Source organism: Syngnathus leptorhynchus, chromosome 8, assembly GCF_054491065.1.
Source record: "Syngnathus leptorhynchus isolate UIUO chromosome 8, UIUO_Slep, whole genome shotgun sequence".
Lineage (NCBI taxonomy): Eukaryota > Metazoa > Chordata > Actinopteri > Syngnathiformes > Syngnathidae > Syngnathus > Syngnathus leptorhynchus.
The window spans coordinates 1,073,475-1,097,960 of NC_141202.1; the positions used below are offsets into that span (position 1 = coordinate 1,073,475).

Genomic DNA, 24,486 nt, shown 5'->3' on the forward strand with positions numbered 1-24,486 from the left:
GGACGACCGAGCTGTGACTTGTAAGTGTCTCGTTTTTTTTTCTCTTTTTTCTGCAAGACTTAAATGTGTGTACGTGTTTGTGCGTGTGCTGATGACAATGATGATGAAAAGGATGAAGGTCCTAGAAATGAAATGAGAAAATCCCGTCAGGTGCTATGTACTTGTTCATGTTTTCCTGACGTCGATTATAATGAAAGACATTTCAAATGGAAATATGAGCAGGATCATTCTTTCACATGAACTTCCAGCCAATTTTGAAATGTTATGAAAGTTAAAAGCAGATGAAGTGGGACCAAAAGGGTGTGCGGAGGGGATTCTGGCATGGCGCCCCCGCCTTTCAGACCCCCACACGCCTGCAGATGTTTGTGAGTTGGACTTTTTTTTTTTGGATCGCCATCTCTGGCATCGATGTAGTTTGACTGTATCCATCAATATTTAAAAGGTCTTCCTCATTGATGCTCGCTGAACTGAATTTATGGAATCGATTCATCTTTGGTTTTATCATGTAGGAGGTGTGATGTCATTTTAATCTGAATGAAAGGAGACTTTTCAAAGAAAAGTCTTCCAAACAGAAGAATCCATTCTGAAACATACAATCAAGCTTTTTTTTCTGTGGGATGTGAGCGTCCATAGTTTGGGCTAGCAGATGCCAGTAAATTCCTGCCGTTGCAGCTCATGTGTTTTCACTTGAACACGTTTAAATTTCACATACACTACATCAGGGTGTACGACCTTGGGGCCACATTCATTTGGACCGTTCTTGAACATTTACACGTTTAAGATGAGTGATGGGCACATATCGATAGCAGGTATCGTATTGGGTCACTTTATTTGAAGCTACCGATGCTTAAGGCAATAAATAATAATAAATTAGACATTTGAAAAAAAAAAAACCCACAAAATAACTATGATGTGATGGATACAAGTTTTTTTTTTTTGTGGCAGCAGGAGTGATTTATGTGCTATGTGAGAGTTATTCTGAAAATAATGAGATGGTTTTCTGCTAACCCTCCACACTGGAGGCCATGACGCATGATGACAAAACATGACAACAACAGTTTGCATTTTCTAAAACAAAAAAGAAACGCTGAGCTAAGCCCCATAATGACTACATCGTATGCTTATAATACACGATGATGTGTACGTCCCGTCTATTTATGAGGGTGTGGTCATTTGCGGTGAGTTCAGAGGTCACGCCACACCGTGAAGAAAGTCAAAGCCGATGAGACGTTTCCAACATGTGCAATCAAAAGGTCAGATTAAAATCAGCACCGGAAACGGGCCCCGCCCCTAAGAATGTCCGACAAAAGTGAGCACACACCTCCTTGGCACTGAGTGTATAAAGTTTAGTTTTGTGAATGAGCCAATAACCCAAACCGGATGGAAAAAAAAAAAAAAGATAACTTTCCCAAATTGTGTGTCCAATTATTTGATGTTTTAAGGGAAAGCAGAACTTCGGCATGGTCCGCGACCAAAAATGAGTTTGTTAGCCTGCTTTTGGCTCACATGTCGTTGACCCTGTAGGTTCTCCAAACAGAATGATAGCCTTACATCAATATTATTCTCCAAAAAAGTCCGATTACTTGGGAGGTCGGTGTTTAGATGCGGCGTCTTTGGCGAAATCTTGGTCTGAGCTCGACATTCCGTCTGGTGTCTCGAAACCCAGAGAAGAGGAATTTCCTGAAGATGTTTCATCGAGAAGGTCCAGAAGGCCCGAGTAGGAATGTGCCCTTTGTTGGCGTCGAGTTCACCAAATAAGGAAAAGCGGGCCGGGGAGGAAGAAACGTGTACGGACGCATCCCGGCCGACCGTCAACAGCAATTAGTCACTTCCGGAAGGATTTACATTTTCTTTCTTTTTCATGATTTTGAAATCTTAGTTAATGGACTCCACCATTCTGTTAGTCATTGACATTTGGCTTTGTGGAGTTTTGAATTTACAAGACATTTGTTTTTGCTTGACATGGACTTTATTGTACTGTATTTATAATAATCATGTAGTCATAGCAATCCTAGTAATAATGTAGTTATTGTGATGGAGTGGGCTTTGTGGCCCAAGAAGAAGATTGATTGCAGAATTTGTGGCTGCTCTGGACTGTAATGTGTATGAAGTTGAGTTCATTTGCCATTTTAAGTCCAGAAGTATCAGAACCGGGCCAAAGTGCAGCATGACTTTGGTGTGTGTGGATAAATCATTTTACCTTATTGTCAGTAACTGGATGAAAATGTGGCGCTCGGTGTCAAATTAGAAATGGAGGAAGTGGCCAAGACCACATCTGTTGTCCAGATGGGGATCTGGCGTGGGCCCAGTCCGAGCTCGGTTCTGCGTCTCCTGGAGGGTTAAATCAGACAAGCGCAGCTGTGAGACTTCTCCTGTGTAAAATAAAAAATCCCCACAATCAGACATTTTGCAGACTTCTGGATTGTCGTTAGGGCCCAAGTCCCAGTTAGCTCCAGCTGGCTTTGTTCTGCCGCTGGTTCGACTCCAAATAGTCTCCGCTTGAATGACTATGTTTGCTCGACTACCAGCTTTTGAAGAACCAACGACAACACACCAAAACAAGGACGTGCGTGTGAACATGAACAAAAATCAGGAAGACAAACGAAAGAACAAGAATCGAAAAACTGAACGGAGCAAGGGACAGCGACAAGAACAAGAGTTGGAACCAGACCAACGGCAAGTCAAGAGAAAGAGCAGGAACAAATGCCAGAGCGGGAAAAGACACAGGAACAAGAAAAAAAAAAAATGAAGAAAAACGGCAACAGGAACAAAAGCAAGAGAAATAACAAGAACATCACCAGAATAGGAACAGGTGGACGTGAAAGAACTAGATAGTAAAAAAAAAGACACAAGAGACCATAAAAAAAACAGGAATGGCAACAAGTAGATCTAGAACAGGAACAATAATTAGCCCAAAAATAAATAGAACAAGAACATGATAAAGAAGGACAGGATGGCAAACAACAGGAACAATAACGAGAAGACTTTCTGCCGCTTCATTGCCGTGTCCTTTGACCCCTTTGACTGCCTTGCATTATTTTTACATGATGTCACTGATATGGGATCGGGGGGGCCTCCCCCCCCCCCCTTCAGCTTTACAGTGTTCTCGCGCGTCCTTGAGCTCACCATGTAAACAAAGTACGTCAAAATGTCTCGCTGTGATTACCTTCACATGCTTCACATTAGCGGGGGGCCCCATTTCTTGGGTTGATTCCACCCAGGCTTTCTTTCAAACCTATATACACTCCTTAATGTACACAACACAATCACACAATCACACACACACACACACACACACACACACACACACACACACACACACACACACACACACACACACACAGTCCAGCAAGCACTGTGAATGTGATTTATAGACAAGTCTCAGTCCCATCTGTAAGCTCTCAACTATAATGAATACAACAAGCACCATTAAACTTTCAAAGGCTCACTCACCTCTTTTTCTTTGGCATGCTAACAACATCCTTCCATTGGTAAATAGAACTATCATTAATACAGCTCATCAGCGATCTTTATTGGAATTCTTTCTAAGTCCAGATGGTGAGAGAGAAAAAAAAAAAAATGGTCGATGGAGCCCATCCCAGAGAAGTTTGGTACACCCGGGACTGGTCGCCAGTCGACGTGAGAGCACAAAAAAGGATTGACCAGCAGTGAACTTTTTTCAATAAGTCAATCAAGTGACACTGATCTGGCTTGGCTTTCTTCTGACAACTGTCATCCACATGACATTCCAAAGAAGGCCTTCCACCATATGACGCTTGATGTGGTCGACGGGCGACTGGAGTCTGCAGGAAACGCAGCCGCCATTTTAAACACAAACAGATGAGCATATTGTTCCTCTTGTGATAGCAGACAGCTGCTCATTCTCGATGACAACACCACGGCTTCTTGTGAAACACAAACTATTCCGGGCATCTTCTGTTCTGTTCATCCGAACCAACTCGTGAATGTAATGAGAACATTGTAAGGTCTAGGAAATAAAAGGCTTTGATTGGCCGGGAATCCAATGGTCTGTGTCCCACAACGGCGCAACGACACCCAACCTCTCTACAAATGTAGCAAAAGAAACACAACGTGGTCAGACAGCATATGATTATTATTCCTATCGATATTAATATTCAATGGGGTGGATGCCATTATTATAATTGCTATTGTTCTTCTTCTTCTTCAATAGGGTGGACGACAGTAGACAAAGCGACCACCGACCTTGGCGTTTGTTTCATAAATATTGCCGATGACGTGATGGCTGCTTACCGCCTTCTCGTTGCAGGAGAAAGAAATGGTCATGGCAGCTGGGAGGAGACTTCTCCTGGTTCTCATGGCGGCCGCCTGTTTCCACGATGGCGCTGCACAGAGGACAGGTGGGTTGGTGGGTGGGTGACCTCACCCCACTGCATTCCGCCATACTTACACGAGTATATAGCGCCCATCTGGCAGCCTTCTCACATTCACAATGAAAATCACATGGACTAACATCACAGTGTGTGTATGTGTGTGTGTTGCGCTTGTTCACGCACTAACGCTTCACGTGCTTCACCTCCACCATGATCATCTTTGCTCAATCATTTGATTGTGGGAAAATTGAGATGTTACCATGCGGCAAAGATAGTAAGAGTTGACAAGAATGAATGCTTTCCGCATTTTTGAAATGGCCAAAAACAAATGATGTCTTCAGTGTCATCTTGGAGCCTCTGAATTATCTAAGTGTTGACTTGGAAGAAGTTACAAGAAGGAGTTCTGCTTCTGTATATCACTTTTGACAAGAGTGCCTTTTTCTGGTGTCTGGATCCTCTCAGCTCTCTCTCTCTGGCCTCTCCCGGGGGACTTGTTTTCTTTTCCTCAAGTTACTCACTATTAGTCATCCAATTTCTAATCAAATCAAACTTTTACGCACTGACTGGAATCTTCTCAGTTGTTGAAGATTTTCAATCCAAAAGGCTCGTTCGGTTCTCCAGACAATCCCAGGGGAAGCCTTTCCATCAAATCTCTTCGACAACCGACAAGAGCCATTCACAAATTTCCGTCAAACGGCAGATTGAAAATAAGACTCCACCAGAGTTGAAGGCCGCGCAGCTTGGATCTTCTTCACGCTTTTGCACTGACGCTCACTGCGGATTTGTCTTCTTTGAGCATTTATTTCCTTGATATTCATCTTGAACCCGTGGTAATGCAATGAAATAAATGCCGACACAGCACGTCACCCCACGCTAGCAAAATCACTGGCTCTCTCTGACTGGCACCGCCGTCCGTCCAAAATTGGCCGCGTAGTGACCCGAGCCCGTTGTCAGTGTGCACTCAAGAAGCCGTGGCCGACCTGGTCTTCATGGTGGACGGGTCGTGGAGCATCGGCGCCGAGAACTTTGAGAAGATCCGCCGCTTTTTGGCCACGCTGGTCAACAGCTTTGACGTAGGCCCAGACCGGGTCCGCATGGCTCTGGTCCAGTACAGCAACTCGCCGAGAACCGAGTTCCTGCTCAACACTTTTGAGAAGAAGAAAGACATCCTCCAATCTGTCAGCACGCTACCCTACATGGGCGGCGGCACACACACGGGTCAAGGCCTGGACTTTATGCTAAGTCAGCATTTTGTGGAAGACGCCGGCAGCAGGATGAAGCAGAATGTTCCCCAGATCGCCGTGGTCATCACGGATGGGAAATCGCAAGATGACGTGGATTCTCACGCAATGGAACTGAAGAAGAAAGGAATCCTTTTGTACGCCATCGGGATTAAAGACGCGGACGAAGATCAGCTGAGGGAGATCGCCAGCCAACCGCACAGTCAGTTCGTTTACAGCGTGTCCGACTTCGCCGCGCTTCAAGGGATTTCTCAGAGCATCGCCCAAACCTTGTGCACCACTGTGGAGGAGGCCAAACGACAACTTCTGCAGTTGTCTGAAGGTAACGTGGCTCGTGCCACATAGCTCGCGGTGGAAATGAAAACAGCGACGTGGCGTCGACACCAACGTTGGCTCGCTCGTGTGCGTCACTTAAAAAAAAAAATGGATGGATGGATGGAGGCTCATTTTCTTCTGTTCTCTCTCAGAATGTGCCAAAGCCACGGTGGCCGACGTGGTCTTCCTGGTGGACGGCTCCTCCAGCATCGGCGTTTCCAATTTCCAGCAGGTGCGGACGTTTCTCCGAACCGTGGTGTCCGGTTTCGACATCGGTCCCGACAAAGTGCGCGTGGGTTTGGCGCAATACACCGACGAACCTTATCAAGAGTTCCTGTTGAAAGATCACATGGACAAGAACTCTCTGCTGGCCGAACTGGAACGGTTCCCCTACCGGACGGGAGACACGGAGACGGGCAAGGCCATGGACTTCATTCGGACGCAGTTCTTCACAGAAAGCGCCGGAAGCCGAGCCAACCAGAAGGTGCCTCAGATCGCAGTGGTCATCACCGACGGAGACTCCACAGACGACGTGGCGGAGGCCGCTCGGCGCCTCAGACAACGCGGGGTCATCGTCTTTGCTATCGGAGTGGGGCAAGCTAACTTGGTGGAGCTGGACGCCATCGCCAACCGACCCACCGAAAACTTCCGATTCTACATCGACAGCTTCCAAGCTCTGCAGAGGCTGAGTGTCGGTCTGCTGCAAACCGTGTGCACTACCATGGACAACCAGAGGCAAGGTGAGTACCAGAAGCACCCGCAGGGGCACCGGGATCGAGGTTCCCGGGTTGGGGCGAAACCTATGGAAAGCTCCAGCGTGAGAAGTTAGCGCTTGCTTTTTCTCATTTGTTTCTTTTTATGGGCTACAAGAGCTTTACATAGCTAATTATAACCCGCTGACCTCGTGGAATTGGAATTGCTGATGAAGACTCGATGTCGAGCTCAAAGAACAATGGATGTTGTACGGCGGTTACGCAACATTTCGTTTTGTTGCATTCCACAACAATCCAGACCAGAAGAAGCTAGCAAGGATGTGTGACGCCAGCCAAAACACACCAGAAGGGCAATTCAGCTGAAGAGTAGAATTTACTGTTGTGGAATGTTTCAACAGAAATTAATTCCCAGGCCGATAATAAAAGTCTATAAGCTGCATATCTGATTTCTGCTTTTGGCAAGAATGGATTATTACTTTCAGCTCCCATACACAAACAGTATGTGTGTGGAGGGGGGCGGGTCGGTGGGATGAGGTCATTTTAACGGGATCGTCAACTTCGCCCAGACTTCTCGATAAAGACATTATGATTTGTCTTCCGCGCTGTCGTGCATAATCACGTCAAAATTTTTTTTCCAGCTTTGTCCGAAAAGTTTTCAGATATCTTCATCCTGGTGGACAGCGGCTTGAATCAAGCCGAGTTCCAGGAGGCGCGAACCTCCCTGCTCCGACTGACCAACCAAATGAACTTCGGAATCTCAGCGCACCGCCTTGGCCTGGCTCAGTACGGCCAAGAGATCAAAGTGGAGTTCCGCTTGAATACCCACCAGACCAACGAGGAAACCAGAGCCGCTGTCCGCCGCTTCCGGCTACGGAAACTCCAGCCCGACGAGCCGCGAAACCTCGGTGCGGCCTTGGAGTACGCCGGCTCAAATTTGTTCACCAGCCAGGCGGGAAGCCGAACGGAACAAGGCTTCCGACAGTTCCTGATTGTTCTGAGTGGGAAAGAGTCCGACGATCAGGTCTACAAGCAGTCTCGCTTACTCAAGGCCCAGGGCATCAAGGTGGTGACTATGAGTCTCGCTCCGTCATTACAAAAATCGGAAGGGGTCGGCTTCGATCCTTCCATCGTCTACCAGTCCGCCCCAGTCAATCCCCTTCCCCCTCTGAAGACTACCTTTGAAGACCAGAAGCTGCCGGCCAATCCTATCGGAGGTAAAAGGAATCCTTAAACGAGCAACCTTACGGAGGATCATTTTTTGTTGTTGTTGCTTCTTCCACAGAGTGCAAAGGAGCCATACTTGCGGACGTGGTCTTCGTCATCGATGAGTCCGGAAGCATAGGAACACCAAATTTCCAACTGGTACGCATGTTCCTGCACTCGGTTATCAGTGGCCTGGACGTGGCTCCTTCCAGGGTGCGAGTGGGAATCGTCATGTACAGTAGCAAAGCCAAAGCACAGGTCTACCTCAACACCTTCGATGACAAGAACGAATTGCTTAGTTTCATCAAAATCATGCCATACCACGGCGGCGGCACTAAAACAGGCGCCGCCCTCAATTTCACGCGAGAGCACATGTTCACCACGGAAAGAGGCAGCAGGAAAGAAAAAGGCATCCAGCAGGTGGCGGTGGTAATCACCGACGGGAAGTCCCAAGACGACGTGAGCGACGCTGCGCTGGCCCTCCGTCGGGAACGCGTCAAAATCTACACGGTCGGAGTCAAAAACGCCGACCGTGCCCAGCTGGTCAAGATGGCGTCCCACCCGCCCAGCAACCACATTTTCATCGTGGACAGTTTCTCCAAACTGCGGGTGCTGGAGCAGAAGCTCCAGGAAATCGTTTGCCACAACATTCTGCGGGAAGCGGTCAGCGTTAACGTGAGAAGAAGTAACATCAAGGAAGGTTAGCATGGTTGCACTTGACCAACAAAATCACCCCATAAATGAGTCCAAACGGTTCAATCCAAATCCAATCTGTTCGATTTGTCTTCCAGGCTGCACGCAAACCGACGAAGCAGACATCTTCTTCCTGATCGACCACTCCGGAAGCATCGAGCCTAGTGACTTTTACGACATGAAGAAGTTTATCATCGAGTTCATCAACACCTTCCGCATCGGACCCCAACACGTCCGTATGGGCGTCGCCAAGTACGCAGATGCGCCAAACTTGGAATTTGATCTGACGGCCTATGCGGACAGAAAAAGCTTGGAGAAGGCGGTGGAGGCCATCGTGCAAGTGGGGGGCGGGACGGAAACGGGAAGGGCGCTAGAGTTCATGGGTCCGCAGTTTGATCGGGCCGTGGTCACGCGAGGTCAGAAGGTGCCCAAATACCTGATGGTCATCACCGATGGGAAATCCGCAGATAAGGTCAAGGTGCCCGCCGAGAAGCTACGAGCGCGAGGTGTCACCATCTATGCCATCGGAGTGAAGAATGCCGACCAGGCGCAACTCGGTGAGATATCCGGTGACCCGAAGAAGACGTTCTATGTCAATAACTTCGACGCTCTCGACCCCATCAAGGATGACGTAATCACCGACATCTGCACCGATGAAGGTAAGATTTTGTGGGCACAAGTTGGGAAAAGAAGAACTAACCTTGCACGTTGTGTTTCTGCAGCTTGTAAAGACGTACCCGGAGACCTCTTGTTCTTGATTGACAGCTCTGGAAGCATTTACCCGCAGGACTATGAAAAAATGAAGGACTTCATGAAATCTGTGGTCAGCAAGTCCAATATCGGGCAGAACGACGTCCGCCTGGGCGTCATGCAGTTCAGCAGTATCCGGCAGCTGGTGTTCCCCCTCGACCGCTATTTTACTAAAGAGCAAATGTTGCGAGCCATCGATGGCATGCAACAGATCGGAGGAGGTACAGACACGGGAGAAGCCATCGCGGCTTTATCGCCGTACTTTGACGCTTCCCAAGGCGGACGCCCTGGCGTGAGGCAAAGGATGGTGGTAGTGACTGACGGAGAATCTCAAGATGATGTCAAACTTCCTGCCGCCGCCCTCAGGCGAAAGGGCGTGGTGGTCTACGCCGTCGGGGTGACGGACGCCGACACTACCCAGCTTCTGGACATCAGCGGATCACCAGAGCGAGTCTATTCCGCAATGGACTTTGATGCTTTGAAGGACTTGGAGAGTCAGGTGGCTTTGGAGATCTGTGATCCAGACAGAGGTCATTAACACTCGCACTATTCTAGTCCAGTTTGCTGGTTCTCTCAGGAAATAATGGTCATTCTTTTCTCCTCCACCAGAATGCAAGAAGACTGAGAAAGCAGACATCATCTTCTTGGTGGACCGCTCCACGACCATCGACTCAAAAGAGTTCAAAAGCATGCAAAAGTTCATGTCGTCCATAGTCAACCAAACTACGGTCGGTAGAGACCTCACTCGCTTTGGAGTCATTTTGTTTTCCACAGATCCCAAATTACATTTTACTCTCAACCAATACGAGTCCAAGCGAGATGTTCTCCAAGCAATAGCGGCGCTCCAGGCCTCCACAGGGAACACCAACACGGGAGAGGCCTTGGAATACACCTTGCCGTTCTTCAATGCCGAGCACGGCGGTCGGGCAGCGTCCAAAGTGCCTCAGATTCTGATGGTGATCACGGACGGCAACGCCACCAATCCGTACATTCTGGATCGACCGTCCGTGGCGCTCCGAGACAAAGGGATCAAAGTCTTTGGTATCGGAGTGGAGGACGCCAACAAGGAACAGCTGTTGATCATAGCAGGTCACGACCCAAACCGAGTCTTCTACGTGGACAATTTTGACGCACTGGAAACTTTATACAAGAACATCTCGATTGTTCTCTGCAATGACACGAAACCAGGTAGGAGAGCTTTTCGTCAGCAGTCGATGACATCAACAATTTCTTCAAGAATCTGCTCTTTGCTTTTGCAGCCTGCGAGAAGCAGAAAGCCGATCTAATCTTCCTGCTCGATCAGTCGGACAGCATCGCTGATCAGGACTACGCCGTCATGAAGAACTTCACCGCACAGCTTGTAGCCAGCTTTGCAGTCAGCCAGGATTTAGTCCGGGTCGGACTGGCGCAATTCAGCAACGTTTTCCAGCACGAGTTCTACCTGAACCAGTTCTTCACTTATGAGTCGGTGACCAAGCACATCATGGGCATGAACCAGCGTGGCGGCGGAAAGCTGATTGGACGCGCCCTGGATGCCATCGGGGCTCACTTTGAAGAAGCCAACGGCTCTCGCAGGTTGGCCGGTGTCTCCCAGAACTTGGTGCTGATCACGGACGGCAAGTCTCAGGACGAGGTGCAGGAGGCCGCCGAGCGCCTCAAGGCTCTCGGGGTGGAGGTGTTTACCATTGGCGTGGGTAACGTTCACGACATGCAGCTCCTGCAGATCGCAGGCAACTACGATAGACTCTTCACTGTGGAAAACTTTGACAGTTTGAAGGGGATCAGACGAAAGGTGGTGAAAACCATCTGTAAATCCAAACTGATCAAAGAGCTGGAAAGTACGTTCCTTGTTTAGGCTTTTCTTCTCCTTCCATCTTTTTCCCTTCTTTTATTCACAATTCTTACTCATTTGCATTTTTCAAATCTTGCTTTTGCTTCAGGCTGCAGTATCGACATTGCCATGGGCTTTGACATTTCTCAAAGAAGCGGACGTCCGGGTGAGATGTTGGTCAGTGGCCATAACAAGCTCAGGACCTTCTTGCCCGACATCATCCATTACGCCTTCTCCACCCAACGCTTGTGCTGCACCGGCACCGACCCCATCGAGACCAAAATCGGATACAGGGTGGTGGGCCAGGACGGACGAACCCTCTACGACTTCAAGTTCAACGATTACGACCCCAACAATGACGTTGTGAGCAAGGTCATGAGTTGGAATTTGAACGTTCCCACGCGCCTCAACAGCGCCATGCTCAAGTCCTTCGGGCAGAAGTTTAAGGACGACTCTAAAGGTGGTGTGAAGGTAAGTCACATGTTTCAGTCTTGCGGAGGTTTCGTGTACTTAAACTAGAGATGGGGGACTCTAGTCACATGAGGTGACTTGAGAGAAAATAAAGTCGCTGATGCTCCGATATTGCCCGCCTTCAGGTTCTCGTCATCTTCTCAGACGGACTAGATGAAGACGTGATGACACTGGAGTATGAGTCCGAGCTGCTGCGAAAGTCTGGTCAGAAAAAAGAAGATCGAGACGTGTTTTTGTCCTGTGCTACGCGGAGGTAATACAATGGTGTTGCTGCAGGTGTGAACGCGCTGCTGATGGTTGGCCTGGAGGGGGCGCCGGACCTGGCGCAGCTGCAAATGTTGGAGTTCGGCCGAGGGTTCGGCTACAAAGACCCGCTCAGCGTCGGCATGCACAGCGTGGGCAGCACCGTACTCAAGCAGATTGTGAGTTGAGGAGAAGGGGGCGGAGCTATATGCCACGGCTCGCTAACGCTACTCTGTCACCGTGTGTTGCGACAGGAGACGGTGTCCAATCGTGAGTGCTGCAACGTCACGTGCAAATGTTCGGGACACGAAGGCATCGGCGGATCTCGGGGTTCCCTGGGGTCAAAGGTTAAAGCGTGGTCGTGACCGCAGTCTTTGTCGTCATTATCGTCATCATTATCGTGGTCTTCATGCGATGTGGTTTGTCGTTTAGGGCGTGTCGGGACAAAGAGGTTTCCCCGGATTCCCTGGAGAAGAGGGCCTACCTGTGAGTGCACTTACATATCTTAGTTTCTCCCTTCTTTTCTTTGTCCAACCTTGCCTCCCTCCTTTCTTGTATCCTTACTTGTGGCGCTGAGGGTTCTGCCGTGGTGTGGATTTGTTTCAGGGTGACCGCGGTATTCCCGGACTCAGTGGACCTCAGGGTGTTCAGGGTTGCCCCGGACTCCGAGGAGCCAAGGTACTTAACTGCACGCGGATGCGTCCGTCACGTCACACGACGCTTACATGCCGACATCTTCTGTTTGTTTCGTGCTCAGGGCTACCGAGGCCTGCGAGGTAATCGGGTGAGTGACATTCACGGCACGACGTCTTCCTTCCTTCAGCAGGAAGTTCTCTTTGATGGATGTCACGTGATTGTTTTTCACAGGGCGAGGATGGAGAAGTCGGACTGGATGGCGTCAACGGAGATCAGGTTAGCGCTCGGGTGTCCTCATCGACTTCATCATCATTATATTCATCAATGTGATGAAGGTTCTTTGTGAGCGCAGGGCGCGTCAGGACAAGATGGTCGTCGAGGAGAGCGAGGACATCGCGGAGATCCGGTAAAGTATACAGAGTCAGAGGGTGTCAGTGTAGTTTTGTTGCGTGTGGGATTGACCCACAACCGTGTGGACCTCTGAACTCCTGACATTTGTCCATTCCTCAGGGCATTCCCGGTATCCGAGGGGAGGCGGGACTCAAGGGACAGCGAGGCCTGAGAGGAGATCCGGTGAGTTGAGCCTCTCCTCGCAAAGACTACTCAGCCTGCTGGTCACGTGACATGCCTTCTTGTGTCGTGTCAGGGAGAACCCGGACGGGAAAACACTGCGCCGGGACCCAAGGGAGACGTGGGAAATCCTGGTTTGCCGGTCAGCCATTTCTCCTTTCTTGCTTCCTAAGTTCCCAGCATCCTCCCTTATTTCCTGCCACCCGCTTGTGTCCAGGGAGAACCAGGACCAGACGGGAGGGCCGGAGAAGGTGGCGTCCAGGGGAATCCTGTGAGATTTTTGTTGTTGTTGTTGTTGTTGTTCTGTTGTCACCATCTTACTTCCTCTCACGCTGAATGTGCGTACGTGTTGTGCGTCAGGGTCCCGACGGAAGACGAGGACCCCTCGGGGAAAAGGTGGGAGATCACCCAGAATATCAGAAGCCCATTATCTGCTTTACTGCTTTACTGACAATCGCGTGTACGCATATTTGTGTACATGTTTGTGCTCCCCCAGGGTGCTGCCGGAGCTTCCGGAGATCCTGGCCTGTCAGGAAGTCCTGGTGCTTCAGGTCCTCAGGTGAGTAACTAACAGGAAGTGTTATCAGCGCTAAAAACGTGAATATTTTTGACTGATTCTCGTTGCACGTTTAGGGCCCCAGAGGGGTCAGAGGTCAGCCTGGACCAAGAGGGATCCCTGGACTTCCTGGGCCACAGGTAAGCAATGCATCCGAACCATGGCGACAGTGCCATGCCATCAAAGTGTGCACTGAAACATTCTTGTGGTTTTCCTGCAGGGGCGGGCGGGCTCACCAGGATTAGCAGGCTCCACGGGAAGACGCGGTGGTAATGGTCAGAAGGCGAGTGACAGCTTCGTGTTGACGTCATGTGACATCACCGTGGTAACGACAACGTTTGTCATTCAAGGGCCAACCTGGAGATCCAGGCGTGCGAGGGGTGCAGGGCACGCCAGGACCACGGGGTCCGCCGGTATGTGTTTCTACGCATGCTAACTTCCTTAGCATCTACTTTCAATAAATCCCATCGGATGACATAAAGAGTCCAGGGTGTTTCCCACTTTAGCGAGAAACCAATTATACAGTCAAATGACGTGTGTGTGATTGTACATGGGTGTTTACGTATGTCATCATGCGTCAAGAGTACAGCTGTTCTTTGTGTACTCGTCATGTAAACTGTTGATACCGCCGACAGGGTCAGGACGGCAGAGACGGATACGGACCGGCTGGACCTAAAGGGATCAAGGTGAGCAGACGACATTGCCGCAAGATTACACACACCTTGGCTAAACCATGTTGAGCTCAAGTTGTGTGTCTGTTAATGCACACTTCTTTGTGTGTGTAGGGAGATACGGGCTTCCCCGGTTACCCCGGTTTAGTGGTGAGTGCAGTGCGTTCAAGAGTCTTTGAAGGTGAACAGACACCTGATGAAATGCTGAGCGGCCACACCCACTTTTTTGCTCTTAGGGTGAGAACGGCCTGGGGGGTCCTAAAGGTCTACCGGGGAGCAAAGGCAACCAAGGTCGCGGGGTGAGTCAACACATAAGCTGGCGCGTACATTTGCAGCTTGGATGCACATAGCTCAAGGCGGAGAAATGTCTTTTGCAATCTTCACAACCATGTGACAAAATGACATGAATTGATCAAATCATCAAAAGTAAAGTAAAATTGAAATAAAAAAAACTTACAGAGTTTTCTGTGGTTTTACTTTGCAGGGTAACTCGGGTCGCACAGGGGACATTGGTCAACCTGGAGAGCCGGGTTATGAGGGACACAAGGTGAGGGTGGATGAATGAGAGAAATCAAGAAATCCATGAATGACCATGCCTTTCTTTGGAACACACAGGGCCCACGAGGTCTCCCTGGAAGCAGAGGGAAGACGGTAAGGGTCGCGTTTATTCTTTCGCCGGGTTTTTCTTTTGATTGAAGTGTCTTGTATCGATGGCTCCGTAGGAGTGCGAGCTGATCACATTCATCCGAGACAACTGCGGTGAGTCCAGTATAGGCTAGCCGAGGCCACACCCACTGTCCCGGTGTCATCCAATCAGCTTTGGCTTTGTGTTTTGTGCTCTTTTTCAGCTTGCTCCGCAGGTACGGACGTGTCACTTCCTGCCTGAGTTTCAATCTTTAAGTTGTGGTGGCCATTTGGTTTTTTCAATTGGGAACAATGAATGATTGGATGAGCCAATCAATGAAACCCGAGTGGGTGGGTGGGTGAGTGAGTGAGTGAGTGAGTGAGTGAGTGAGTGAGTGAGTGAGTGAGTGAGTGAGTGAGTGAGTGAGTGAGTGAGTGAGTGAGCCAATTAACCAACAATAATGTCCAAATCAATGAATGAATGAGTTCCAATGACTGCATGCTTAAATGAACGAATGAAATACTCAACACAATTACAAATGAGCCATTTTTCACCTCGTGCTCTCGTCGTTGCTGTCCGTTCAGACCTGGGCTCCTGCCCCGCTCTCCCCACGGAGCTGGTGGTGGCGCTGGACATGTCCGACGACGTAACGCCCGCGGCGTTCGAGCGCCAGCGCTCGGCCCTGCTGTCCCTCCTGGAGGATATTACGGTGGCCGAGAGCAACTGCCCCACGGGAGCCCGCGTGGCCGTGGTGGCGTACAGCGCCCACACCAAGTACCTGATCCGCTTCCACGACTACCGACGCAAGGCGTCGCTGATGGACGCCGTGAGGAACGTGGCGCTGGAGCGCACGTCCAACAAGCGGCAACTGGGCGCCGCCATGCGCTTCGTGGCGCGCAACGTGCTGAAGCGCGTCCGCTCGGGCGTCATGATGAGGAAGGTGGCCGTGTTTTTCTCAAGCGGGCCGTCGCAGGACGTCAACGACGTAGTGACGGCCGTCATGGAGTGCCGCGCCCTCAACGTGGTGCCCGCCGTCATCTCCTTGAGGAACGCCCCTGTCCTCAGCCGTGCCATGGAGGCAAGTTTGACCTCAGAGTGAAAATTAGGTGTTTTGTTGTCAAGGGACTATGTTGAAGTAACGTTTTGGAGAAGTTGTCAATTACTTTCAGCTTTTGCAATTCCCACTTAGTCGCAGATTTTGTGTGTGTGTGGGGACCTATCATCAGTTACTCACTGTTGGTGTGGACCTATCATCCGTCATTCACATTGTCTTGCAGCTGGACGACACCGGAAAGTCCATCTTCACCGTGCTGGGGAGGGACGCCGCAGCCGACCTGAGGAAAGTGAAGAACTGCGCCATTTGTTACGGTAAGCAGATGTTTGGACACTAGCGTAAGACGGTAGCTGAAGGGTTTTTCCACGGGCGCAGACCCGTGCCGACGCGGACAGGAGTGCACGTTCATCCAGGAGACGCCGGCGCCGCAAGAAGTGGAGGCGGACGTGGTGATGGTTGTGGACGGCTCGCGCGAGATGCAGACCGACGAGTACGCCGGCGCTCAGGAGCTTTTGGCCTCCGTGGTGGAGCAACTGGCCGTCAGCCCCCGGCCGGGCCAGGCCGACACTCGCGCCCGTGTGGCCGTGGTGCAGCAGAGCGGCGCCCGCGGCACCAAGTTGGAGTTTGGCCTGCAGGCTTACCAGGACGGGCGGCTTATGAGGTCTCACCTGCTGAGTAACATGCGCCAAGAGGGCGGATCCTCCTCCCTGGGGCACGCCCTGAACCTCGGCCTGAAGGAAACGACGACGGCCGCCCACGGCCGCAGGAGGAAGGTGATGCTGGTGGTGGTGGGCACCAGGTCGGCGTCCGAGGATCGCAAAGTGTTGCGTGCCGCCGCCATGAAGGCCAAGTGCCAGGGGGTGGCGCTGTTCGTGGTGACGGTGGGCGAGCGCTACGACCGTGAGCAGGTGGAGACCGTGGCCAGCGAGCCCTTGCAGCAGCATCTGCTGCACTTGGGACGGCTTCACCAGGAAGAACGGGACTACGCGCGGCGGTTCTTCAGGATCTTCATGGCCGCGCTAGACAGTGAGACCGATACGTGTCAGACGTTCTTTGTATTGTCTATGTTGGTCTTTCTGAGCAACTGTGTGCCACAGAGGGCCTCATCGCACACCCGCCGCCATCTTTGAAGCAGATCTGCCAACAGACGGGTGGAGACGGTGGGCAGATCCTCACTGACGGCGGGTAAGGCCTTTTTAATCATCATTATGGTGGTCATCATCATGTCGGTCATGTGAGCGCTCTGGTGTCCAGTCAAGGGTACGTGCAGGAGTTTGCTGACCAGCCGCGGGGAGAGCAGTTGCAAGAACAAACCGGACAGACTGACGTCGTCCACATGCTGAGCCCAGAAGGTGACGAATGGGCACAAAAACGCCTTATCCGTGGCTCGCTACTTTGACTTACGGCTGCGTTTCTCGCTCACGTTAACCGTAACAGACGAGGACACGCCGATGCCGCGATCGACCGACGCCAGCGCCACGGGTAAAAGTCCCAAACGCTCGCACGAAGAAGCCAATGCGTGACGCCCCCCCTCCCCCGCGTGCTTCTCGGCAGACGCCTGCCTGCTGCCCATGGATGCTGGGGACTGCCAGGGTTACGCCATGATGTGGTTCTACGACAGCGAGGAGCAGAAGTGTCAGCGCTTCTGGTACGGCGGATGCGGCGGAAACGAGAACCGCTTTAGCACCCTGGAGGCCTGCCAGGGTGCCTGCGTGGCCTGAAGGGGCGCCGCGGACCCACGTGACTCTTTTCAACTTGAAACCTCGATTGTTATCGTTTAGGTATCTCAACATCCGTTCATATTTTTTGGAAGTATGCCACCTTTGGATTTCAAACCATTCCAGCAAATTCAGAATTTTCCACCACAAAGAGAGGCCAAACTTAATATAATTGTATCGATAAGGATTACAGTGAATCCATCATTTTGCATCCATAAAAAATGAATTAAACATGCTAATAAACTCTGATGTCAGGATTTATTGAACACGCATAGGTCACATGACTTGTTCAGCATGACATGGATCAAACTATAAAACTCAATATGTACAAGATGACATCACAGTGACATCAAGGTTTTTCTCATTTCATCGTCATAAGCCAATATGAGCTCGGCACGACAGGTAATTAATTACAGGAAGTCTTTGCGTGTTTCCATAGAAACCAGCTAGCATTGATGTGAGTGAGCCTATTCGAGTGCGTTGCGCGTGTGTGTGTGTGTGTGTGCGTCACTTCCACACTTTGATGATCCCATCCCTGGACGAGGTAACGATGAATCCTTGCGTGGTCTGGAAGGTGGCGATATCGGTGATGATGTCGTGGTGTCCCGCGGGCAGCGACTCGGGTCCCCGTCGCGGCGAGTCCTCAGCGGCGCCGCTCTTCTGCTTGCTGTGGATCTCCTGCCGTGTGGACGGATGGATGAACAATTGTGTGTGTGTTTCACCGGTGTACTCTGAGAAACATCCCGCACGGCATGCGCAGCTCGGCTTACCTGCACCACTTCCGTGCCTTCGATGATCTTCCTGCTGTACATGACGGAGGGGCAGTGCAGCGAATCGTTGGCGCCGCCCGCCACGATGTAGGATCTCTCCGGGTACGCCAGATCCCAGAACCTGTCACGGCGTCATTCACTTTGGGCCGTAAAACAATTTGGCATTGTTCGTTCCTTTGTCGCACCTGATCCTCATGTCGGAACCGGCGGTGAGCAGCAGAGGATTGCCGTCGGCCGGACTGCAGTAGATCCCGTGCACGCTGTGAGGTGAGGGCTGCCACGCGGGACGGAGAGCACGAGAAGAATCAGAAGACGGACGGACGGATGGATATTTTTGTGCTTCTCACCTGCGACTCTGACAGGGGCGGGGCCGAGCTGGCCCACAGCGTGAACTTCCGATCCCCTGTCTCCATGTCCCACATGGACACCTCGTTGTTGCCCTGCACGGCTGCGAGCGAGCGAGCTAGTCACACCACCAGGAAGTCAACGAGGAAGCGAGAGGGTCAGCTTACCGGCGATGACCGACGACTGGTAGAGCGGGTGCATGAGCAGGCGGCGGATGCGTGCGCGTGCCGGATGCGTGTGGTTGGAGATGGGCAGCTGGAAGCGCATATCCCAGCAGGCCATGGTGCCGCTGCTCGTACCTGCGGAGGAAGGGGACGCTCGCTCAGGTGGCGTCCAGAAGACGCTGGCTCGGGTGGCGTCCAGAAGACGCCGCTCCGCGCGCTCACCGAGGCAGAGCCAGCATTGGTGCATGTCCACGCTGAAGGAAGTGATGAGTCCCAAGCGGAGGTCGTGGCGAAGCGTCCAGGCGTTGGAGTTGGAGCGAAGATCCCAGCCCACCAGCGAGCCGTTGACCGTGGCGTACGCCAGCACGGACTGAGCGCCAGAGTTAAAATGGTGCATGTCCACCGCGCAGCCGTCCTCCTTCAGATCCAGAGACCTGCGGGGATTTTTTTTTTTTAATATATATTCATCATCGAATGAATATGAACTCATTGACGTCTCACCTAGTCTGAAAGGGTTGCACTTTGGGCGATTTTGGCGGTTTGCTGGCTTCGACCGCCAGCAGCTGGATGGCGCCGTTGTCGGACGCCACGGCCAAGTAATGCGAGCCCTGGCAGAAGGTCAGCGTCTTGGCGTGGCCGCCGATGCGCGAGTACGTCAGCACCGACCTGGTGGTGGTGGTCTTGCCCTCCATCTTCTGACTGTCCCACACTTTGACCGTGCCGTCGTTGGACGCCGTGGCGAAGATGGCGTGCTCGTCCGACACTCGGATGCGGTTGACGGCCGTTTTGTGCTCGTGGAGGTGGGCCACCAGCAATCCTTTCGGGTGCCACCCTGAACATTTTTTTTTTTTATTTAGCTGAGCTCAGATGCCGTGAGCAGAAGTGCGGGCGTTTACTACCGGGCGGCGGCGGGCGACTCTCCCACTCGGCGCTCTCCATCATCTGCTTGGCCATGCGCTCGGCGCAGCACTGGTCGCGCTTTTGCTGCACCAGCTGCTGCAGCTCCGCCTTGCAGGTGTTGAGGCGGCGCTGGTAGGCCAGGCCACCCGTCACCGACTGCTGCACGGCCACGGCCGGCGCCGGCGCGTTCTTTCGGGATTGACTCGCCGGACCGTCGGGCACCTCCGGGGCACAAGAAGCGAAGGATTCATCGCTCGGCTCTTTTTTTTGTTGTTGCTCATTTTACAAGGGAAAAACGACCATTGGTGCAGCCATACCGTGTTTGGCTGCGTGGTGGCAGCGGTGGAAGCAGGCTCCTGAGAGCCAAACATGCTCTTCCACTCCTCGTTCATGATGGAGTCCTGCTTGGTGTGCTTCCTCGCTGCGAGAGACAAATATTCACGTCACCTTTTCTAAACGTTTGAATGTTCGATTGTTTAGTTTTGGGCCTTTTAAAATCATAATAATAATAATACATTTTATTCAAGGCACTCAAGATGGCCGTACAAACAGAAAATAGCATACACAATTCAAAGGGAAAAAAGTATCAAAGCAAAGAAACATCTGCAGAAAAAACAAAGCAAAAACGTTTTTAAAAAAAATTGACCGGAGAGCAGCTGCAGCAAGTACGCCGCGCCAGCGTTCACTCAAACAAACAACACGCTGTCCCCTGCCAAAATTCAAAACGGATGTTTTATCCATGACAAATATGCGCAAATATGAACTGGAAACTCACCTCGCTTGTCCTCCACCTCGCCTTTGGGCTTGGCCAAGTCCACCTGGCGTCCGGTGATGCCCAGCACGGCGAGGTCGACCACGCCGGTCTGGGTGGCCTCCCCCAGATGTATCTGCTCCCCCATGTTGGCTTTGGCCTTGTTGGACTTGAGCATGAAGTCTCGGAGCGCCAGCAGCTTGTCTTCCTCCGCCTCTGTCATTCCCTGTCATTGCCCGGCCCGACGACAGAAACTTTCAAACTACGAGTTGCTCCGTTTTTATTTGAAGTCGCGGCGTGGCATTGTGCTTAATTTGGCGTGTTCACCTGCGAGAGTAGCTTCTTAAGTAGCTGAGCGATGGCGGGGTCCTCGGGAGGCGGGCACTCCGGGATGGACCCGGCGCGCTTCTTCTGCCGCAGCAGCAGGTGGCGGAAGAGGCTAGCGATGTCTTTGGAGCGCAGCGTGTAGTCAAAGACGGAGCGGCTCAGCGGCTCCTTCAGGACGCTCAGCAGGACCAGCTCCTTGTCGATCTGAGGATGCGGTCGGCGGGCGTGAGCCGGCCGGGACGAGCGGGACGAGGCGGCGGCGCTCACCTGAATGATGGGCTGCGTGACGAAGGGATTGAGGTGCGGCATCAGCTTGCAGTAGACGTCGGCTAAGTTGAGGTGCTGAGCGACCACCGTGATGAAGCCCACCGCGCCGTAGCGAATCCATAGGTTGGGGTGGCAAAGGAACGGAGCTGGGGCCGGGAAGCAAATAAATAATTGAGCTGAGGCGCCAGGACGACGAAACGTTGTTCGACGTGAACTTACCGACGTCGGCGACAAACTCGTAGATGTGAGGCTTCTGCAGCAGGCCCAGCTGGCACATGCACGTCAGCGCGTTGAGCGCTTTGTAGATGACAAACTCCTCCGTGTCACTCAGGCCCTGCTGGAGGAGCGGCTTCAAGATGGCCGAGCTCTGCCAGCCGACGTACGCTGCCACTCCTCCGCGCGCGCGCAAACACAGCCACAGTTGACCTCTCGGAGTCGGCCGGCCGCCTCAAACTCCGAGGTCCGCGTCACTCACCGACGATGCTGTCGAAGAAGGCGCCGCGCAGGTGCCAGTCGTTCTTGTCGTTGAGGAAGGTGATCATGTGCGAGAGCAGCACGTCGTTGGCCTTCTGCCGTCCGAAGAAGACGCAGAGTCGCGTGATGCCGTTCTCCATCAGCGACTGCTTCACCACGTTCTCAGAGTCGCTCAGCAGCGTCACCACCTTCTGCTGCACCATCTCGTGGAGCGCCTGCAGCTCTGCGCATTCCGGGCCGTTCCAATCGATTCAAATCTCAGAGCACCTGATCGTTTTTTTTTTCCTCCACCGACCTGAGTCGTAATTATCGTTGGGGTGAAGCGTTTCCTCCGCCTCCTCGCCGTTGGCGTCGTGCTCCGCGCTTAAGTTGTTCTCCTGCACCAACTCCAGGAAGCGGAGGGCGCTCTCTGCCAGGTGCGCCACGTTCTCTGACAACGACCCAAAAAAGATTCGTCGCCAACTGGATGGACACAATTGGGTTGAAAACGCGGTAGCCGCCTCACCGGCGTAGGCCAATCTGACGATGGTGGCGTTATCCTGCGCCAGGTGGGCGAGGCCCGGCAGGATGTACTCCGGGTAGATATTCACGTCATTGCGTGGCACCTCCTTGACCAGCGCCAGCACCTTGGTGAGAGTGCGCACGGCCTGGGCCCGCACGCGCGGCACCGGGTCGTTGCAGAAGTGCAGCAGGTAGGGCGTGATGCGGTCCAACAGGATGTCCACGCCCAGACGCGGCGCCAGGTGGAGGATCAGCTCCAGCGCCGCCAGCTTGGAGTCGCACGAATGCAGCGTCTGCAGGCAGGAAGTGATGACCGACGCCAGCACCATCAGGCCTTGCTGCTCCTTGGCGCTCACCGTGCCGTCGCCAGCGTCCTGGGAGGAACTCGGAGAGCCTGCGTCAAGGATTTGCCAGTGTGAGATTTGCCAGAGAACATTTGGCACTAATGGAAGGAAGCTGCGTTTTCACGACGCGCTCACCTCGGAGGTTGTGCAAGATGTTGTCCAAGTCTTTGCGTATTACGAGGACTCTCTCGTCGGCCGACTGGAAAGTGTCTTTGGCGAACTGCGCCATGTAAGGCAGCAGGAAGGTGTAGAAGATGTCTGGGAAGGCTTTTCCTCGCTGCTGCTTCAAGTAGTCCTCGGCCGACGAGCGCCGCTGGGGTTCTCGCTGGACCATCTGGGCCACCTGAGAGACATCAGAGAAGGCGCGATTGAGATCCGGGTTTCCGTGTCAAACGCGGGCCTCACCAGCTCTCGGATGCTGCCGTCCTCGATCTTCTCCAGAACCTGCTCCGTCTGAAAGTGTCCTTTGCGGTACGCAAGCAGCTGGGACAAATCGAAGAGCGGGACGCCCTCGGTGAACAGCTCGGCGATCACGCAACCTGAGCAAATATGCTGCCTTCAAATAACATTTCACGGCATCCGCCCCACAGCATCGCTGGCGCAAATTCTTTCACGTTGTGTCGCGACCCTTCTTTTTTGTCACGTGACCTGTTTGAGAATGAGCAAAGCTTTCAGGCCCACCTGCAGAGAAAATGTCCATGGCCTGCTTGAGCTCGCCCCTGCTCCTCTGGTTGCTGCTGCTCAGGTCCACCAGCGGCGTGTTCTGGTCGCTCTCGGCGGCAAACATGCTGCCGTCCACAAAGCGCTCCGGCGCAATGTAGCAGGTGCGACGGCGGGAGGTGTCAAAGAAATAGTTGAAGTCGGCAGGATTGTCTTCGGGAAGGTAGGTTGGCTTGAAGCTGGCGAAGTCGCTGAGCAGCACCCAGTTCCAGCTGGTCACCATCACGTTCTCCGTCTTGATGTCGCCGTGGCGCACGCCGGCCTTGTGCGCCTGGTCCACGGCGGTGAGGATTTGGAAGGCCAGCCAGCGCTTTTCCACGTTGTTGAGGAACGGCCGCGTGCTGATGCGGTCGTACAGGTTGTCGCGCACGTACTGGCGAAAGAGGATAGCGGCCTTCTCCGTCAGCGAGGTCTTCTGGAAGGGCAAGCAGTTGTGGCACGAGTGCAGGCGGATCTTCAGCTCCTCCAGCTCCTGTTTGTAGCTGGTGAGCGGCAGTGAGGGGTCTTGGATTGCAAACACCTTGACCACCAGCATGCCCTCGCGGTGCTTGGCGCGCGCCACCTTGAAGAAGCGCGTGCTGCCCAGGCTCTTGTCGTACTCGTGATCATGGATGTCGGAGAAGTAGCTGTCCACTGACAAGATCTGTGATGGGGCGATACCCGCCAGCTGGTTGCCCATCGCCTCTGCCGGGAGTAGAAGTAAACTGATGGTCGTAACAAAACACTTATCGAATTTAAACCAGTTTGGGAACCTTTCATAAAAGGCAATAGTTCATGCAATTTACTGGTGTAACTCTTTTACTGTTTACCGTCTGACGTCGTCATGTGACTTATCATGTTAATCCTGCATTTCCTATTCTAACGCTTGTTGTTCTTGTTGTTTTTATACTGAGGTAATTAGAAGCGATATTTCCACATACGTTACAGTGTTTAAATTTTAAAGAGCCGTCATATGACATCACGTTAGCGTCCCGTTAGCTCGCCGGCTAACCAAACAGCTAAAGCATCCGTGTAAAAATGGCAGGAAGTTGTGGGGGAAAGTCGTTTTACCTGCGGCTGATGTAGTGGAGTTCTTTTATTAAAGCCAGTCAGAATGAGAAAAGAAGGTAAGAAGGGAATCCTCTGCGGAAACTAGCGATAGAAAGCGAAGAAACGGCGTCGAGCAGCTGTTGTTGTGCTTCCGGGTCAGAGTGAAACGTCACTCGGTAGCCGCCCTGTGATATGTAATTACGGCGAACTCCAAGTACAAATAAAAAAGCTGAATAGTTGTCTAAAGAACAT

At 52.2% G+C, this 24,486-nt stretch overlaps 2 protein-coding genes across 3 annotated transcripts; one reads left to right on the top strand and one right to left on the bottom strand.

The window, feature by feature from the left end:
* Positions 1 to 17,886, top strand: col6a4a (collagen, type VI, alpha 4a). Of its 2 annotated transcripts, XM_085918287.1 has the most exons (40): positions 4,295 to 4,379; positions 5,307 to 5,915; positions 6,061 to 6,648; positions 7,260 to 7,835; positions 7,904 to 8,524; positions 8,616 to 9,176; positions 9,240 to 9,797; positions 9,877 to 10,455; positions 10,527 to 11,105; positions 11,208 to 11,569; positions 11,695 to 11,773; positions 11,846 to 11,991; positions 12,067 to 12,159; positions 12,245 to 12,298; positions 12,419 to 12,490; positions 12,570 to 12,596; positions 12,680 to 12,724; positions 12,801 to 12,854; positions 12,959 to 13,021; positions 13,095 to 13,160; positions 13,236 to 13,289; positions 13,379 to 13,414; positions 13,515 to 13,577; positions 13,652 to 13,714; positions 13,795 to 13,857; positions 13,925 to 13,987; positions 14,210 to 14,260; positions 14,360 to 14,395; positions 14,482 to 14,544; positions 14,730 to 14,792; positions 14,861 to 14,896; positions 14,968 to 15,004; positions 15,094 to 15,105; positions 15,455 to 15,948; positions 16,148 to 16,238; positions 16,300 to 16,950; positions 17,022 to 17,109; positions 17,179 to 17,276; positions 17,362 to 17,406; positions 17,479 to 17,886. In XM_085918287.1, the coding sequence occupies exons 1-40, from the start codon at positions 4,298 to 4,300 to the stop codon at positions 17,643 to 17,645; spliced, it is 8,088 nt and encodes a 2,695-aa protein (XP_085774413.1). In that variant the 5' UTR covers positions 4,295 to 4,297; the 3' UTR covers positions 17,646 to 17,886. The 2 variants fall into 2 exon arrangements, with proteins under 2 accessions (XP_085774412.1, XP_085774413.1); XM_085918286.1 differs by lacking the exons at positions 16,148 to 16,238; positions 16,300 to 16,950; positions 17,022 to 17,109; ... (1 more) ...; positions 17,362 to 17,406; positions 17,479 to 17,886 and adding an exon at positions 1 to 20 and having other exon boundaries at positions 4,289 to 4,379; positions 15,094 to 15,505.
* On the bottom strand, positions 17,867 to 24,412 carry pik3r4 (phosphoinositide-3-kinase, regulatory subunit 4). Its single transcript, XM_085918289.1, has 20 exons — positions 24,256 to 24,412; positions 23,167 to 23,889; positions 22,891 to 23,024; positions 22,621 to 22,828; positions 22,146 to 22,535; positions 21,936 to 22,070; positions 21,642 to 21,863; positions 21,386 to 21,559; positions 21,167 to 21,312; positions 20,900 to 21,103; positions 20,597 to 20,798; positions 20,139 to 20,242; positions 19,821 to 20,043; positions 19,423 to 19,753; positions 19,144 to 19,355; positions 18,925 to 19,056; positions 18,760 to 18,860; positions 18,598 to 18,686; positions 18,413 to 18,533; positions 17,867 to 18,320 (listed from the first exon to the last, which is right to left on the bottom strand). The coding sequence occupies exons 2-20, from the start codon at positions 23,882 to 23,884 to the stop codon at positions 18,150 to 18,152; spliced, it is 4,017 nt and encodes a 1,338-aa protein (XP_085774415.1). The 5' UTR covers positions 23,885 to 23,889; positions 24,256 to 24,412; the 3' UTR covers positions 17,867 to 18,149.
* Positions 24,413 to 24,486: the final 74 nt, after the last annotated feature.

What these genes read in the sequence shown, in the direction of transcription:
- col6a4a (XM_085918287.1), top strand. Translation starts at nt 4,298, where the DNA reads ATGGTCATGGCAGCTGGGAGGAGACTTCTCCTGGTTCTCATGGCGGCC. An exon ending in AAGAAGTAACATCAAGGAAG is followed by an intron (nt 8,525 to 8,615) that starts GTTAGCATGGTT and finishes TTTGTCTTCCAG; the next exon opens with GCTGCACGCAAACCGACGAA. An exon ending in CCGGACTCCGAGGAGCCAAG is followed by an intron (nt 12,491 to 12,569) that starts GTACTTAACTGC and finishes TTTCGTGCTCAG; the next exon opens with GGCTACCGAGGCCTGCGAGG.
- pik3r4 (XM_085918289.1), bottom strand. Translation starts at nt 23,884, where the DNA reads ATGGGCAACCAGCTGGCGGGTATCGCCCCATCACAGATCTTGTCAGTG. An exon ending in TCACGCAGCCCATCATTCAG is followed by an intron (nt 21,104 to 21,166) that starts GTGAGCGCCGCC and finishes CCGCATCCTCAG; the next exon opens with ATCGACAAGGAGCTGGTCCT. An exon ending in GTGCAACCCTTTCAGACTAG is followed by an intron (nt 19,356 to 19,422) that starts GTGAGACGTCAA and finishes AAATCCCCGCAG; the next exon opens with GTCTCTGGATCTGAAGGAGG.